The following is a 15,724-nucleotide window of genomic DNA, read 5'->3' as shown; positions in this document are numbered from 1 at the left end:
AAAACCACCTGCATGCAAGCAGGCAGTTGCTCTTCCTAGAGAGGCCCCATCCCCTACAGGGAATATCTTACAGCGAGTGCACGTGCACACGTGTGCACTCACACTCAGATGCATATCAGAGTGGACTCTGCTTAGCAAAGGGGATAATCCATGCTTGCTACCACAAGTCCAGCTCTCCTCTCCAACCCCCTTTCTCTCTCTCCACGGTTCAAAATATACTTAAACTGAAAAGTTAGCATTGTAGTGAGCCTGACTAGTGCACTTGCTCGTAGTAAATGATCTTTGTTTACAGTCTAACATTTCGAAGGTTCACAATGTACATAATTTGATTAAGGAGGTGAGTGATTCTACTGGAACTCACTAAACATTTAGAGCTTGAGGAAACTTTAGACCATCTGGGAAGATGATGGATGGATGGGTGGTGGCATGCTATTTACACTGATCTCACATTCTAGCTGTAGAAATAGGTCTTATGGTAGCAAGCATGACTTGTCTCTTTAGCTAAGCAGGGTCCACCCTGGTTGCATATGAATGGGAGACTTGATGTGTGAGCACTGTAAGATATCCCCCTTGGGGGATGGAAGCGCTCTGGAAAGAGCAGAAGGTTCCAAGTTTCCTCCCTGGCAGCATCTCCAAGATGGGATTGAGAGAGATTCCGGCCTTCAACCTTGGAGAAGCCCCTGCCAGTCTGTGTAGACAATACTGAGCTAGATGGACTCAGCATATGGTCTGACTCACTATATGGCAGTTTCCTATGCTCCTAAGTGTCTTGATTCTGTAGGGTGGTGTTTTATCCCTTAAATTTGCATCATTTTGGCATGATGAATTGAAGATTTTTCTTTTTCTTTCTTTGCCATGTAAGACTTGCAAACCACTATATTTTATGCAGGGGCCAAGGGATGCGGAGAGTGACGACAACGATAAAAGCGATAAGAAAAATAAGGGCACATTTGATGGTGATAAATTAGGTGACTTGAAGGAAGAGGGGGACGTAATGGACAAGGCCAATGGCTTGCCTGTACAAAATGGAATTGACGCAGATGCAAAAGATTTTAGGTACGTATGTTCCTATAGGGCAGCTTGCTTTTTAAAAAACACTTTATGCCAAGCCAGAGGCTTTTGAACAATTCAAAGGGGCCTTGTGACTCACTGTTGCCAAACTACTTGAACTGGATTTTTCAAGTCGGTGTAGCAGTAAGGGGTAAGCTGGGTTTCACTTGCAGATCAGGAGTGGCAATGAAGGCTTGGATCCAAAGAGACCATTGTGCAACTGGAAGACACATCTACCCTGGGCAAGGGGGTGTGTGCGCTCATGATTCCTGCTTACTTTCTTCTCCAGCTGCAGCCCCCCGTGCCACAATCGATGCTGTTCTCAAGAGACCTCAGAAGGGGGTGGGAAAGCCCAACTCTGGGAGCAGAATTCTACTCATGATTTGTTGGATCCAAGTTAATCATGAGATCTTGGTTAAGAGACATGAAAATAGGTGGGTCCCTTTCTTATGGGACCCACCTATTGGTCCCATATTCCTAAGATACCAAATTAAATCCAATGACCATTTCTCTTACTCACAGAAGACACTGCAGATTAGTGCTTGGGGCATGTTGGTGTATTGCTGTAGGAGTCCATTTGTAATTGGCAGAAGAGGGGACCAGAAGGATGAATAAAGAGAGGCAGTCCTGGGAGGAATGCAGTTGGTACTGTACTGTACTTGTACTGAACAACTACAGAGGCCTGGAGCACGAGGCAAGGCTACAGCAACTGGGGCTCTTACCTTGGAAAAGAGGCAACTAAGGGGAGACATGATCAAGGTGTAAAAAAATTTGCATGGAGTGGAGAGAGAGAAATTTTCCTCCCTCTCTCACCACACTAGAACTATGGGTCACCCCATGAAACTGAAGGTTGGGAAATTTAGGACGGACAAGAGGAAGTGCTTTTTCACACAGCGCATAATTAATCTATGGAATTCTTTGCCATGGGAGTAGTGATGGCCACCACTACATCCCACTTGGTTGGCTTTAAAAGGGGCTTAGACAAATTCACAGAGGCAGGTCTATCAATGGCTACTAGTCTGGTGGCTGTGGGCCACCTCCAACCTTAGAGGCATGATGCCTCTCAATACCAGTTTCAGGGGGAGCAACAGTAGGAGAGAGGGCATGCCCTCATCTCTTGCCTCTGGGCTCCTCAGAGGCATCTGATGGGTCACTATGTGAAACAAGATGCTGGACTAGATAGGCCGTGGGCCTGATCCAGCAGGGCTGTTCTTATGTAGTGTACATTTAGATAATGTGACTGCTACTGTATCTACTTGAATCCTAGACTAGGTTTTCCCCAAGTTCTTTGATGTTAGAATTGGAAGGACTCATCTTAAATTCAGAGTCCTGTTCCTTTCAAGTAAACACCAGTGTATATTGTATTCAACCCGTGTTTTTAAGGGGGTAGTCTTAAATTCGGAGTGGCTTTCTATTCGGGTAGATCCAGTATTTATTTGAGCAGGGCCGCAGCAAGTATTAAGGTGGTTTATTTTGAATGCAGCCCAAACTTGTAGGAACATAGGGAACTGCCATATACTGAGTCAGGCCCTTGGTCTATCTAGCTCAGTATTGTCTTCACAGACTGGCAGCGGCTTCTCCAAGGTTGCAGGCAGGAATCTCTCTCAGCCCTATCTTGGAGATGCTAGGGAGGGAACTTGAAACCTTCTGCTCTTCCCAGAGTGGCTTCATCCCCTGAGGGGAATATCTTGCAGTGCTCACACATCAAGTCTCCCATTCATATGCATCCAGGGCAGACCCTGCTTAGCTATGGGGACAAGTCATGCTTGCTACCACAAGACCAGCTCTCCTCTCCTTTCTCCTGTGAAAGGTATTAGTGAAGTAGGTGTGTTAGAAGAGACTGTAACTAGCAAAACTGGCTACAGTGTCCCAAGATTATTTAAATGCCGTTTAAAATTGTGCTGGTGCTGTGAGTAACAATGCGTCTTTGCAGATTTCTCTCTGAGCAGTTATGTACTTGTGGTGGTTTTTCTTTCCATTCAGCCGGACACCTGGTAACTGCCAGAACTCTGCAAACGATGTGGATCTTTTAGGGCCAAACCAGAATGGATCTGAGGGCTTAGCCCAGCTAGCTAGTACTAATGGTGCCAAGCCTGTGGAGGATTTCTCCAACATAGAGTCTCAGAGTGTTCCACTGGATCCCATGGAGCATGTTGGCATGGAGCCCCTTCAGTTTGACTACTCTGGCACTCAGGTGCCTGTGGATTCAGCTGCAGCGACTGTGGGACTGTTTGACTACAATTCTCAACAACAGGTAGATCCCACATTTTAATGGATCTCTTTTCTTTTCCACTCCTGATGGACGTGGGTTTGCATGCATAAACCCATTCTCAAAGTGCTTTACACAGAAAAATAAATAAGAAGGCTCACCCGCAGTCTAAAAGGGAAGATAAGGTAGACACCAACAACCAACACTGAAGGAATGTGGTGCTGGGGTTGGATAGGGACAGTTGATCTCCCCCTGCTAAATACAAGAGAATCACCTCTACAACGCTATACATGACAACTCAGAAGTAAGTCCTACTGTGCTGAATGGGGCTTACTCCTAGATAAGTGTGCAACAGATTTCCATGGCACGAGATGGGTCTTGTATGCCTAGCTAGCTCCTTAGGAAAATTCATTTGTATTCAAAGAAAGTGACTCTTAACTAATCACCTTAGTTAGACAAATTCTTGGAGGACAGGTGTATCAGTGGCTACTAGTCTGATGACTATAGACCATCTCCAGCCTCAGATGCAAGATGTCTCTAAATACCAGTTGCAGGGGAGCAACAACAGGAGAGAGAGAGCAGGCCCTCATCTCTTGCTGGTGGGCTTCTCAGAGGCATCTGTTGAGCTATTGTGGGAAATGGGACGCTGGACTAGATAGGCCTTGAGCCTAATCCAGCAGGGCTGTTCTTATGTTCACCATTGAAACTAGCAAAATTTGTCTTGGCTAAAGTCTCATGAATTTCATTGGCTTCAGGATTTATTTCTTTGGCTGTAACCCACTCTATGTGGCCCAACGTTACCATAAAAATGAGCCAGCGTGGTGTAGTGGTTAGAGCGCTGGACTAGGACCGGGGAGACCCGAGTTCAAACCCCCATTCAGCCATGAAACTAGCTGGGTGACTCTGGGCCAGTCACTTCTCTCTCAGCCTAACCTACTTCACAGGGTTGTTGTGAAAGAGAAACTCAAGTATGTAGTACACTGCTCTGGGCTCCTTGGAGGAAGAGCGGGATATAAATGTAATAATAATAATAATCAATGCTCCAGTGATTTTCAAATAAAATATATGTTCCATTAATTTGCCTAATGAAATTTCTTCCTTGGCTGTTCTGTAGTAAGCAACTGAAGTCAGCAGTGCTATTGTCCAAATTTATCTGTACCCAAATCGGCAGAAATGGCGCGTTCACAATGGCAGTGCACATTCTGGCCAAGATTAATAGGCTTGTTACTAATTTGCTAACTAAGAAAAGAGGCATCTTTTTGAAGTGGCGATTCTCTTCTATTTAAGAGAATAATTGGGTTTGTTGAAGCGAATATTGGGTTTGTTGTGAACCACCCAGAAATGTGTGTTTGGGGCAGTGCACAAATATCTCTAAGCTGAACTCTAAACTCAACTCTAAACTCAACAATTTTATTTATTTAAACAAACTGGCTCTATTCAGCCCCAGCACTGCACCTTCCAGTGGCTGGTGTCTTCTGTAGGTTTCTTTTTAAACTGTGAGTCCTTTGGGGGACAGGAAACCATCTCCTTGTTGTTGTTTTTCTATGTAAAACCACTTTGAGAACGTTTTCATTGAAAAGCTGTATACAAATGATAGTAGTAAGTACGCTACCTGCCCTGCTACTAATGAGGATTTTTAGAAAGCGATAACCGAGCACCCATTTTCTTTCCACTTCCCAGTTGTTCCAAAGACCGAATGCACTTGCTGTCCAGCAGCTGACAGCAGCCCAGCAACAGCAATATGCACTGGCAGCCGCCCACCAGCCTCACATAGGTAAGTCCTTCCATGTCTCCCCAGGAGCGCTTTTGACCTCTTTGATTTCAGCATCTCCCCCGGCAGCCACGAAGACCACCTTTGCTTGCTTTAAGAGGATGGCGCGATCCCAGAATGTTGGGGCCGAGGCAGGTAGAAATGCCCAAAGTTTTCTTGTGTGTAGCTCTGGCAGGTGCTTCTTTTTCATCCTTGTCGCCCACCCATGTCTAGCAGTGATGATGCTCTTGCCCTCACTGAGAACATGGTTCGATAATGAGAGCTTTTTGTAAGTACTCACTAGCTCTGAGCTGGGCATGAATTGGGTGGCTCGCCATTTTGAAATAGTTTACCAAAGGTGTGCTTGTAATGTTGCCGCCTTCCTTGAATAGGTGTACCTGGTGATGGTTCAGTGCTGCCCATTTTTCCCTTGCCTTCTTGTTGGTACTCCCAACAAAAGTGGTTTAAATATCCTACATCCCCCCCGCCCCCCAAGTTCTCTGCTTGGCAACCCTTCCCCCTAACTTTAGAAAAATTGAAATGTAAGGGGAAGGCACCACATCTGCTTAATTGGTCAAGGATATTTAGTAGAAGCCAGGGCATAGAGAGCTTGCTGGTAGACTGGGGACAGGCTGCCATTTGGGTCCCTGCCTCCCCCGACACATAGGCCACGCCTTCTGTGTCGATGTCAGATGCAGAGGTTGTGGCCACCACCTGCAAGCGTCTATGTGAGCCCTCTCCTGCTCCTTCCCAGCTTGGCAAACAAAGTGCTGGCTGTTTGTTTGCTTTCTCTCCCCCACTTGGAGCAAAGAAGAGAAAGCCAGCACCCAGCTGGTGCGTTGTTCACTAGGCTAGGAAGGAGAGAGAGGGACTGCGCCTGCCACTTCCAGCCAGAGGGTGCTTTGTTCATCAGTGGGGTGTGGCAGTAGGACACCTGGAGGGCCAAGGGGGTGCAATCCTGGCAGCCCAGGGACATTTGTCCCCCCCTTCTCCAATGGTGGCTATGCCCAGGGGTGAAGAAATTTTGGCTGAGTATATCAGCCAGACAATATCTTTTACTTGTCAAGTTGTGTTGGTATATGGCTCATCAGGACTATTTTTCACTCATCAGGCATAATATTTCACTCGCTCAGTATTGTCTACATTGATTGTCAGTAGCCCTCCAGGGAAGTGAACCTGGGACCTTCTGCATGCAAGCAAACACTTTCCCACTGAGCTATGGTCCCACCCCCTATGGGGAATATCTTACAGTGCTCACCCATCCAAATACACACCAGGATGGAATCTGTTTAGCAAAGGGGCAGTTCATGCTCATTATCACAAGACCAGCCCTCTTCCCCTAATTTAATCTGAGGGTACCACTTTAGTCAGTCAAAGTTGTCAGTCACCCGACCAAAGCAATCTTGGACAATTCCATCATATGTTGAACTATCAATTAAATTTCAAATGGCTAAAAATCATTCCAAAGCAAGAATCCTACTTTCTTTGATTTTTAGGCAAAGCACACGAGTCATGGCAGGCATCATCTCCGAGGCATTCCCTCCTTTGTTTAAATTGGCGCTTGCCACCTGCAGTTGTCATAAGCACTTCTTTTAAAAAAATCATAATTTTTTCAAGTGCTACTCTATTAATTGGAGGCACCTTCTTAATCAGTCAAAAGTGTTTTTAATAACTTCACTGGTGAATCGCACCTTGCAGCCCTAATGTTATGTCACTTTCTCTGATGAATTGAGTGTTAAGAATATTTATATATTGCTTTTTCAACACCAAATCATCGTAATTTGCAAAACTGAAGGAGGTGAAACCATTGCTAAATGCGGTTTCCCCCGCTTTTCTGACTCAAATCCTAGATCGCCAACTATTCCGCGTGCTTAGCTAGATATACGCGTAAGTGTTTCGCTAGGGTTGCCGTTCTAGTCAAGTTTGTTTTTACTGACAGGTATGTTTTCAGCAGGTTTAGCTCCTGCTGCCTTTGTGCCCAATCCATACATCATCAGCGCCGCGCCACCAGGAACAGATCCCTACGCCGCAGGGCTCGCAGCAGCTGCAACATTAGGTAAGATGCTTTCAGAGATCTGTGCTTTAAAATGCTTTCAGGCAGCTGGAATAGAGGCTTCAACGTTCCAGAGGAAAAACTTCAGCTGGGTTGGATCCCAAGGACTCTTCTGAATGTTGTGTGAGAATTGTGGGGATCTGTTTGTGTACTTGATGGTGTCGTTAGGGACATGGAGACGGTGGCAGCACTGTGTGGACACTGAAAACATTTGCAGAAAAGTGCTTTTGGCTCTTCTTTTTCTTTCACTCATGGTAATTTGGATCCAAAGCATTCTGTGGAGTGACCCTGTGTATTGAGCCACACAGGGGCGTAACTATAATAGGGCAAGGGGAGACACTTGTCTGGGGGCCCACTGCCTTGGGGGGGGCCCAGAGGCAAGTCACATGACTGACTCCCTCAGCCGCGCACCCGCCTGGGCTTCCTTCAGTTGTATTCATCCTCCGAAATTGATGTGAGTGTTAAGACCTGGAGCTACCGGAACAGCATGTCTTTCTCTAGTACCATTCAATGACTTGCATCGTCCACAATTGACAAAACCTTTTAAAAAATAATTTAGGATAATGTTCTATTGTGGCACATAGGTGTGTGTGTGTGTGTGTGTGTGTGTGTGTGTGTGTGTGTTTTACTATGCTTTTTGTTACCACTATTCAGCCTCATTTAATATTTATTTACTTCATGAGCTGAGCTTCAATGAGTGGGGGGCCCATTTTAAAATCTTGTCTCTGGGCCCACTCCAACCTTGCTACGCCCCTGGAGCCACATAAGAGCAGCCCTGCTGGATCGTGCCCTTGACCTATCTAGTCCAGCATCCTTTCCCACAGCAGCCCACCAGATGCCTCTGGGAAACCCACAACCATGAGATGCAGACATGACCCCTCTCCTGTCATTCCTCCTTTTCAACTGGTATTCGCAGGCATCCTGGCTCTATAGCTCTATAGAGGCAGCCTATAGCCATCAAAAGTAGTAGCCCTTGAGAGACTTGCCCTCCATGAATGTGCCTAAGCCCATCTGAATGTCCTCCATGAATGCGCCTAAGCACCAGTCATCCAAGCTAGTGACCATCCCCACATTCTATGGCAGAGAATTCTGTAGGTTAATTATGTGCAGTGTGAAAAAGTATTTCTCTTTGTTGGTCTTAAATTTCCTGGCAGCCAGTTTCACGCGATGACCCTGTTGTGAGAAGTTCTTCTCCACACCATACATACTTTTATAAACCTCATCTCACGTCGGTTTGTTATTGATTCCCCAGTTGCCTGCTGTTTTCTCCCCGGTCGGCTCAGTAACAAGAGTACATATTGCCAAAGATTACCAGTCATACCAGTGAAACTGTGGATGTGAAAGCCACACTTTCACTGGTATGACTAGTCCTCTTTGGTCAGTCCTTACTTTCTTAGCCCCCACCCCCCCAAAATGTCACTCAAGTTCATAACTTGAGCAGCTGAAATTGTAGCAGCTTGAAATAGTAAAAGGAAGGTATGCAGAGCTTTGACAGCTGGGGTTAACTCTACCTCTGGGCCGTACTGTGGACTGCTGTATTTCTGTGGGGAGGAAGTATCCTCTTTCAAAATTAAACCTTGGATGAATACCAGAGCGTATGCTGCATGCTTTAAGCATAGGTTAGATTGTATATGGTCTTCCTTAGACATGGTATCTTGGAAGATCAGTCAGGAGATGAGAGGCTTCAGCGAGGTACATTGTAGCCATGGTCTTTGCCTAATAAAAGAGTATCTTCTGAATCAAAATTTCAAAGTGACACCACAAAGGGTCTCTCTTAGCTTCTGTTAGGAATTTTATGCCACAGGTTTTATTTATTTTTTATTTAAAAGTCTGTTAGCTGACATACTGCCCAAAGGTACATCCGCCTAGTAACGTTGTGTGCATACAAGTTACACAAATGCAAAAATTGTGCAAATGACATTACATGAGAGTATGTCCATTGTTTTCAATGGGCTTGCTCTTGTGTAGCATCATTTGTGTAGCTTGCATACATGCAGCATTACTAGGCTTATTTATCTTTGGGCAGTATGTCAGTCAATAGACCTTTAATTTAAAAACAAACAAACAAAAACCCGCACAGAGTATGCCAGCCACTATATTTAAGCCAAGATTGCATACCTGCCAACACGTCCCTATTCACCTGAATGGGAAATTGGGACATGTTGGCAGGTATGAGATTGGCTCGCAAAGTGGCTTCTAATTAAAAACCACCGAAAGGTACAATACAGCTAGGCATATGTTAGTATGTGTGCCCTTGGTCTCCCTCCCTGCAGTTACCTTCTTTGGTGTGAATGCTCCCTGCCCCTCTGAAAAGCAAGTCAGCATCACATTGGCTCTGTGTTAACTGTGGTTGTGGCTAACTGTCTGAAACCAGTTTCAGTCTACACAGTGGATTGTGCTTAACCACAGTGAAGGCAGGTGGAGAAGATTTGTCTTGGGAGAAGGTTGCTCCTGATCCCATGACCCTCTTCAGATTCTTTAACCGTTGTTAATGTTGTGGGGTGTGAGGAGAAACATTAAAGTCCTCACGCAGCTGGGTGTGCTCTGGTGATATAGACGTTTAGCCCAAAAAAATTTCTGGAGACTGTAGGTTGAGTTCAAAAGCAAATAAAGATATATTAAGAAACTAAAACATCACACACTGAGAGAGCGCCGTCGAACAATATACCCAAACAAGTATTCGGCTTCATCACTGAACAATTCTAGCTGACTGACTCTAACTGACCAAGACAGACCTATTAAACTCATCATGCCTCTAGTGGCCAGAAGAAGTTACTGCGGAGCTAAGGACCTATGCTTTAGAATAGGGGTGTGCAAACAGGTTTGGTTCGACCGTTCAGGGTCGAACTGAACCGCCCTGATCGGTCCGACCCCGGACCGAACATCCCTGAAAGTTTGGGGGGTTTGCGAGCTTAGTTGTGTAAAAAATAAAATAAAAACATTTTTGTACCTTTTACTCCCCTCGGGGGAGTTCCTGGAGGTGTTTGTGTGTGTGTCCGTGGAGGTTCCCCTCCCCCCCACTGGCCTTCTTAATCACCCCCTCAGCCGGTTCGGCCACTCTTCAGCCAGTTTTCGGCCTTCGCCTGGCGGCCTTTATGGAGGCCGTGTGCCTGCACACATGGCCTCTGTGTGGCCAGGCTGGTATGATTATCTTTGGCAAGTCAACACTAAAGCCTAAAAATAAAGATATAAGGTATAGTTAAATTAAGGTAGTCCGGTGGTCCAGATGTTCAAAAACGTATGACACTACTGTCCTGTCTCCAGTCTTCTAAACTTGGTCAAAGCCATGAAACGGGTTGCCAGATCACTGCTCCACATACACATGGCCCCATTGGGCTCTCGCTTGTCTACCAGTCCATTTCTGAGCCAGTTACGGCGCGGTGACTTTGTTGTCCACTAGTCCTTTTTTGATCCCAGCCTCTTCACATCTGACGTGTGTTACGGCACTTCCTTGTGGCTCCATCCCACGACGCTCCAGAAACATTTGCATGCAGGCAATAACATGGCTACTTCTACACCAGCACCGCTCAGGGGCAGTGATGGTCACATGGGCCCATCTCATGTAGACAGGGCCTGCCTTCTGTATTCTTAGCCCTCTCGTGTCTAGCAGTGATGATGCACTTGCCCTCACTGAGAATGTGGTTCTGCAATGAATATGGATATGTCAGAAATTTATATACCACTTTTCAACAAGAGTTCCCAAAATGGTTTACATAGAAATAAATAAATAAATAAATAATGGCTCCTTGTCTCCAAAGCGCTCACAATCTAAAAAAGAAACATAAGATAGACACCAGCAATAGCCACTGGAGGGATGCTGTGTTGGGGCTGGATAGGGCCAATGGCTCTCCCCCCTCCTCAATAAAGAGACTCCCTACTTCTTAAAAGGTGCCTCTTTGCTTAGTTAGCAGGGGAATGACTTCTGTACATTCTTATAGCTCTGAGCCAGACATGAATTGGGCAAAATTGCCATTTTAAAATAACCTAGTTTAAGAAAGGCATCCTTGCTGTTCTCCTTGGATTCAATACTCCTTGTGAGTTTGATCAGCAGTGCCCACATTTGTCTTCCTTTCTTGCTGCTACTTGTGTAAAGATCCAAGTGAAGCTGTGTAGAATGAAGCCACAAGGAAGGGGCAATGACGCTAGTCCAGTAACATAAGAACAAGTTCCTGCCAATCAGCTGATACGACTGGTGAGGTGCACAACTGGGAACCAAAGAGAGCAGTCCTGTAATGATCCAAACGAACACAGCACTGGCGATATTGCTCTGTGGCCTGTAATTATAATTTCAGGTTATAAGCCCACTGTGGCACAGACCTGCCATCTGGTACGTTGCAAAGCTCCATAGATGGCGATCGTGCTACAATACATAAAGAAGATTGGCCAGGAGGGCTTAATGAATTATCGGAGTGAGGTATAATATGGCATTTCCTGGAGCCTGATGTGGGATCCTGGTAACTATGGTGATTTGCTGATCCCTGGCCTCCGTTAACATGACCTGTTGTGTCATATTTACTTTTTCCATACTTCATTCTTGGAATTAAAGGCTGCTTTTCTCTGTAATGTGTTAGTACTGGGTCACGTCTTTGATAGAGGGTTCAATTTTTAGAGATTATAAGTGGGAGGGTTTGATTTAATAGGTTAGTATTAAATTTAGATTTCATGTAGCAAAAAACCCAACAAAAACTGTGTTGCGCTCCTACATACCACAAAACATATATTGAACCTTTGGGGAATGAGTATGATAAATTCCAAGAAAAATCAAGCAGCAAAGACCTGTTGCTTTTTCAGTAGTGGAGAGTGCAGCAGTATTTATAAACATGTGGATTCTGAAATGTCACCCGGCAGCTGTTTCCTTTTGAGCAGGCAGTAATCACAAAGCTCTGCTCTCCAGAATCTTTAAAAAGGTTGCTGGAAACTGAATTGGGAACCAAGCCAGGCTGCATGCTAGCAGCCAGAAAACAAGACCTTCTGAAAGAAATTGCTGAAGAAAGCAACAGCAAAAATTAAATTCTTGCACGAGGTACTTCTGACTTTAGAGATTGGAAAGGGCCACTGATTTTAAAAGTGTCACCTGTTGGACCCAACCAGGATGGAGGAGGGCTGTGTTTCCTTCCACAGCATATGCTGAAGGGGCAGATCCATAATGGACTGGATGCGTACAGAGCACACAGGCCATGAAGTGGGGCTCGGGGGCAGCTGCCACGCACCTTAGGAATGTAGGGAGCTGCCTTCTACCAAGTCAGACCATTGGTCCATGTAGCTAGTATTGTCTACACCAGGGATTCTCAGCGTCGGGTCCCCAGATGTTATTGGACTGCAACTCCCTTAATCCCCAACCAAAGGCCACTGGGGCTGGGAATTATGGGAGTTGGAAGTCCAATAACATCTGGGGGCCCAACGTTGAGAAACCTTGGTCTACACAGACTGACAGCGGCTGCTCCAAGGTTGCAAGCCGGAGTCTTTCTCAGCCCTATCTTGGAGATGCTGCCATGGAGGGAACTTGGAGCCTTCTGCATGCAGATGCTCTTCCCAGAGCGGCCCCATCCCCTGCTTAGCAAAGGGGACAATTCATGCTTGCTACCAGAAAACCAACTCTCCGGAACTTACCTCCGTGACCCCCACTTGGCTGTTCACCCATTGCCGCCACCATGCCTCCCTTAGCTGGCCGTGATGCAGTCCAATGATGTCATTGCCCAGGTGCCTGTTTATGGGCTTGCATTGGGGCAGTGATGTCATTAGGCTGTGCTGCGGCTGGCAAAGGGAGGGAAAACCAGCGGTGATGGGTGAGCAGGGGCTGTGGCGGCTAGCAGTTGGTGGGTGGGAGCTGCGAGCAGTGGGGGCCACGATCAAAATCATGACACTACTGAGATGCTCTTGAAAAGGGGAAATAATCTTTCCCTCTGTTGCTGCAGGAAGTAATCTAGTATGGATTATCTCCTCTCACTTGCTCCAGAGGCAGGACTGTGCTAATTGGTAAGCCTTCAGACCTGAGCTTCACAAATCCCAGGCGCCAGGGACGGAGCTGCAGTGAAATTTAACTGTGGTACCCAGACTAGGATGATCAGAGATAGCATTCGTTAATAAGATCTATATTTGTCCATGGCAACCCTGTTTCTGTTTTTAGAATGCGACTTTGTAAAGCAGATAAAGAGCAGCCCATATACCTCCCACCTCCGCAGTGTCTGTCACTAAGTCCAGTAATGTTGTCAGTTGACCATTGTCTGGCTTCTAAGTTTTTGGGCTGTGTAACTCTATAAGAACAGCCCTGCTGGATCAGGCCCAAGGCCTATCTATCCCAGCATCCTGTTTCACACAGTGGCCCACCAGACGCCTCTGGGGAGCCCACAGGCAAGAGCTATGTGTATGTCCTCTCTCCTGCTGTTGCTCCCCTGCAACTGGTATTGAGAAGCATCTTGCCTCTGAGGCTGGAGGGGGCCTGTAGCCCCAGACTAGTAGCCATTGATAGACCTCTCCTCCATGAATCTATCTCCCAAGAATCTGAAGTGGGAGGGCGTGCATAAACTTGAAAAGATCAGGTATAATAACAAACTTTCAGATTGGACTTCTGGGCATCTGACTGGAAAGTACCGGGGTCTTGGGGGAACTGCCTTCAGCAGACGCTGATGGTGGATGCTATCCTTTCAAGATCTGCAGTCTACTTTTTGTCTAAAAGCACACACTTTTGGGAAACGGAGGCTATGTCTTCCTCCGCATCTTTACCGGTTTTCCCTTTCCAAGTGGCACTAGGCCCTCATTCAGGAAAGCCAATACCTCACAGCTCCACTGTGGATGAAGAATTAATATATGAAGGTTGGGCTCGGTTACTCAGCCCTGCGAGAAGATAACCTCTGTCCCCTGTTGGTACTTTAGGGCCTGCCGTCGTCCCGCACCAGTACTATGGAGTTGCTCCCTGGGGAGTGTATCCTGCCAGTCTCTTCCAACAGCAAGCCGCCGCTGCCGCCGCCGCTGCCACCAACTCCTCGAATCAGCAGACCTCTCAGCAGACCCAGCAGGGGCAGCAACAGGTGAGCCGCTGGGCGGAGCCTGAAGGGCTGCAGGAAGGACATTGTGGCTAACGTGGAATTGCTGCCTAAATGTTCCATGGCTAGATATTAAGGATGCTGCAAAGAGAAAGCTGTCCTTATTCCACCCTTCTTCATCTTGGGCCAATCAAAGGGGGGGCATTATTTCACAATTTCCTTATTTCCTTCATTATTTCAACTTCCTATGTTCTCTCGAGCTCACATTAGATGCCATCGTTAGCAAAATGGTTAGCTTTTGTTAGCGGTGCCTGGTTGTCTGCATTGGTTAAAATGGAGGTTCCGGACTTCTTCTTTTTTTTTTTAGAAGCATATCCCTTCTGTCATGAACCTTCAGTTCAGGTACCCCATATGAATGCTTTAATATGGTCGTTGTTCTAACATCACAGAAACAAACAAAACACAATAAAAATAGTACAAGTAATGCAAAGCACCAATACTCAAATCAGCTCAGACCTGATCTTATATCAGAAAATTTGGCCACATACAGTGTTGAAGGTACACAGCGATCAGCTAATTAAAAAAGTTGAATATCCATTATCCTTTCTAACAGGAATGTTTGATAAAAAGGTGGTGGGGGAAATAAGAGAAATATGAATATCTCTAAAACGAGCAGTATAGAAAAACAAGTCACAATTTTGACCCCCTGACCACAAGGACAGATTTGATTGGTAATAGGGGTTTTACAACACCTATTCTCCAATACAGCAGATGGGAGTGCGTTGAATCATGCAAGGGAGACGGTCCTTCTCTGGGACAAGGTAGTTAAATTCATTAAATAGTGGGCTGGTTTAGGGTAATTCGTGAAATTACCGAGAAGGTTTCTTGCAGAGATTCGTGCCAAGTCGCTCTGCTTTTCAGTGTCTGCTATACATTGTTTTAGAAGCCTTTTAACAGCATCAAGGCCCAGAAGAATTAAAAATTGAGGGGAGAATCCATGCTTGCCCAACATAACATAGAGTCGTCTACGCCAGCTAAATTAGAAGCTGTCTTCCAAAACAAGAGGGGCTAGTCCTTTGGGACAGAAGGTACTCCATATGGATTTTTAGAGTGTGTCTCTGATTAATTTCAATAAGATTGCTACCATTAATCTGACTCATAACTATAACATTTACATTTGTATGTGTGGATTTCTCTCTCTCTCTCTCTCTCTCTCTCTCTCTCTCTCTCATGTTACAATTAGGGAGACAGGCTACTATAATCACTGACTTGCATCCACACTAAGGTACTCATAAGCAGTCTTATTGAAATTAATGGGATTACTCAATACTATTTTTCTGAAGCATGTCACTCAAGCTGAGGTGTGGGGTTTGCTGAGCTTCAGCACATAGCCACCCAATCAGAAGCAGAGGAGGAGTGTCTTCACCTCCCTCCCTCCCCTACTGCAGCAGACATGTTGCTGAGGACACATTGATGAAGCTGGTGATCCTCAGATGGGGAGCAAATAGCACAGCCACAGAGTGCAGTGGCAGGAGGACCCCTGGGAGCCCTTCAAGTACCCCTAAAGGTACCAGTACCCCCTTAGATAAATCTTCCTGCCACTCCGTGTCTAATATTTTCTGTTTCACCAAGGCACGGGCTTGTGATACTTCCATTTTGAGCAGGGTAAGCGGAAGCAA

The 15,724-nt window shown here is 45.9% G+C and overlaps 1 protein-coding gene and 2 non-coding genes across 12 annotated transcripts in view; all 3 read left to right on the top strand.

Moving 5' to 3' along the window:
• PUM1 (pumilio RNA binding family member 1) overlaps nt 1–15,724 on the top strand; it is a 93,529-nt gene that overhangs the window by 51,343 nt on the left and 26,462 nt on the right. For 5 of the 10 annotated variants that reach the window (XM_053267685.1, XM_053267684.1, XM_053267686.1 and 2 more), the window contains 5 exons: nt 890–1,056; nt 3,034–3,304; nt 4,940–5,033; nt 6,949–7,065; nt 13,936–14,090. In XM_053267685.1, coding sequence (XP_053123660.1) covers nt 890–1,056; nt 3,034–3,304; nt 4,940–5,033; nt 6,949–7,065; nt 13,936–14,090 — 804 coding nt within the window. The remainder of the gene's footprint in view (nt 1–889; nt 1,057–3,033; nt 3,305–4,939; nt 5,034–6,948; nt 7,066–13,935; nt 14,091–15,724) is intronic. The other 5 variants (XM_053267692.1, XM_053267689.1, XM_053267687.1 and 2 more) reach the window with 2 other exon arrangements.
• LOC128333423 (small nucleolar RNA SNORD103/SNORD85) lies at nt 5,239–5,325 on the top strand. The gene has a single exon (XR_008310938.1). It is a non-coding gene; the product is annotated as a small nucleolar RNA SNORD103/SNORD85 (small nucleolar RNA).
• LOC128333425 (small nucleolar RNA SNORD103/SNORD85) lies at nt 10,665–10,731 on the top strand. The gene has a single exon (XR_008310940.1). It is a non-coding gene; the product is annotated as a small nucleolar RNA SNORD103/SNORD85 (small nucleolar RNA).

Source organism: Hemicordylus capensis, chromosome 7 (assembly GCF_027244095.1).
Source record: "Hemicordylus capensis ecotype Gifberg chromosome 7, rHemCap1.1.pri, whole genome shotgun sequence".
Taxonomy (NCBI): domain Eukaryota; kingdom Metazoa; phylum Chordata; class Lepidosauria; order Squamata; family Cordylidae; genus Hemicordylus; species Hemicordylus capensis.
Note: the sequence above shows the minus strand (reverse complement) of the source record. Positions and strands in the feature narration are given on the sequence as shown.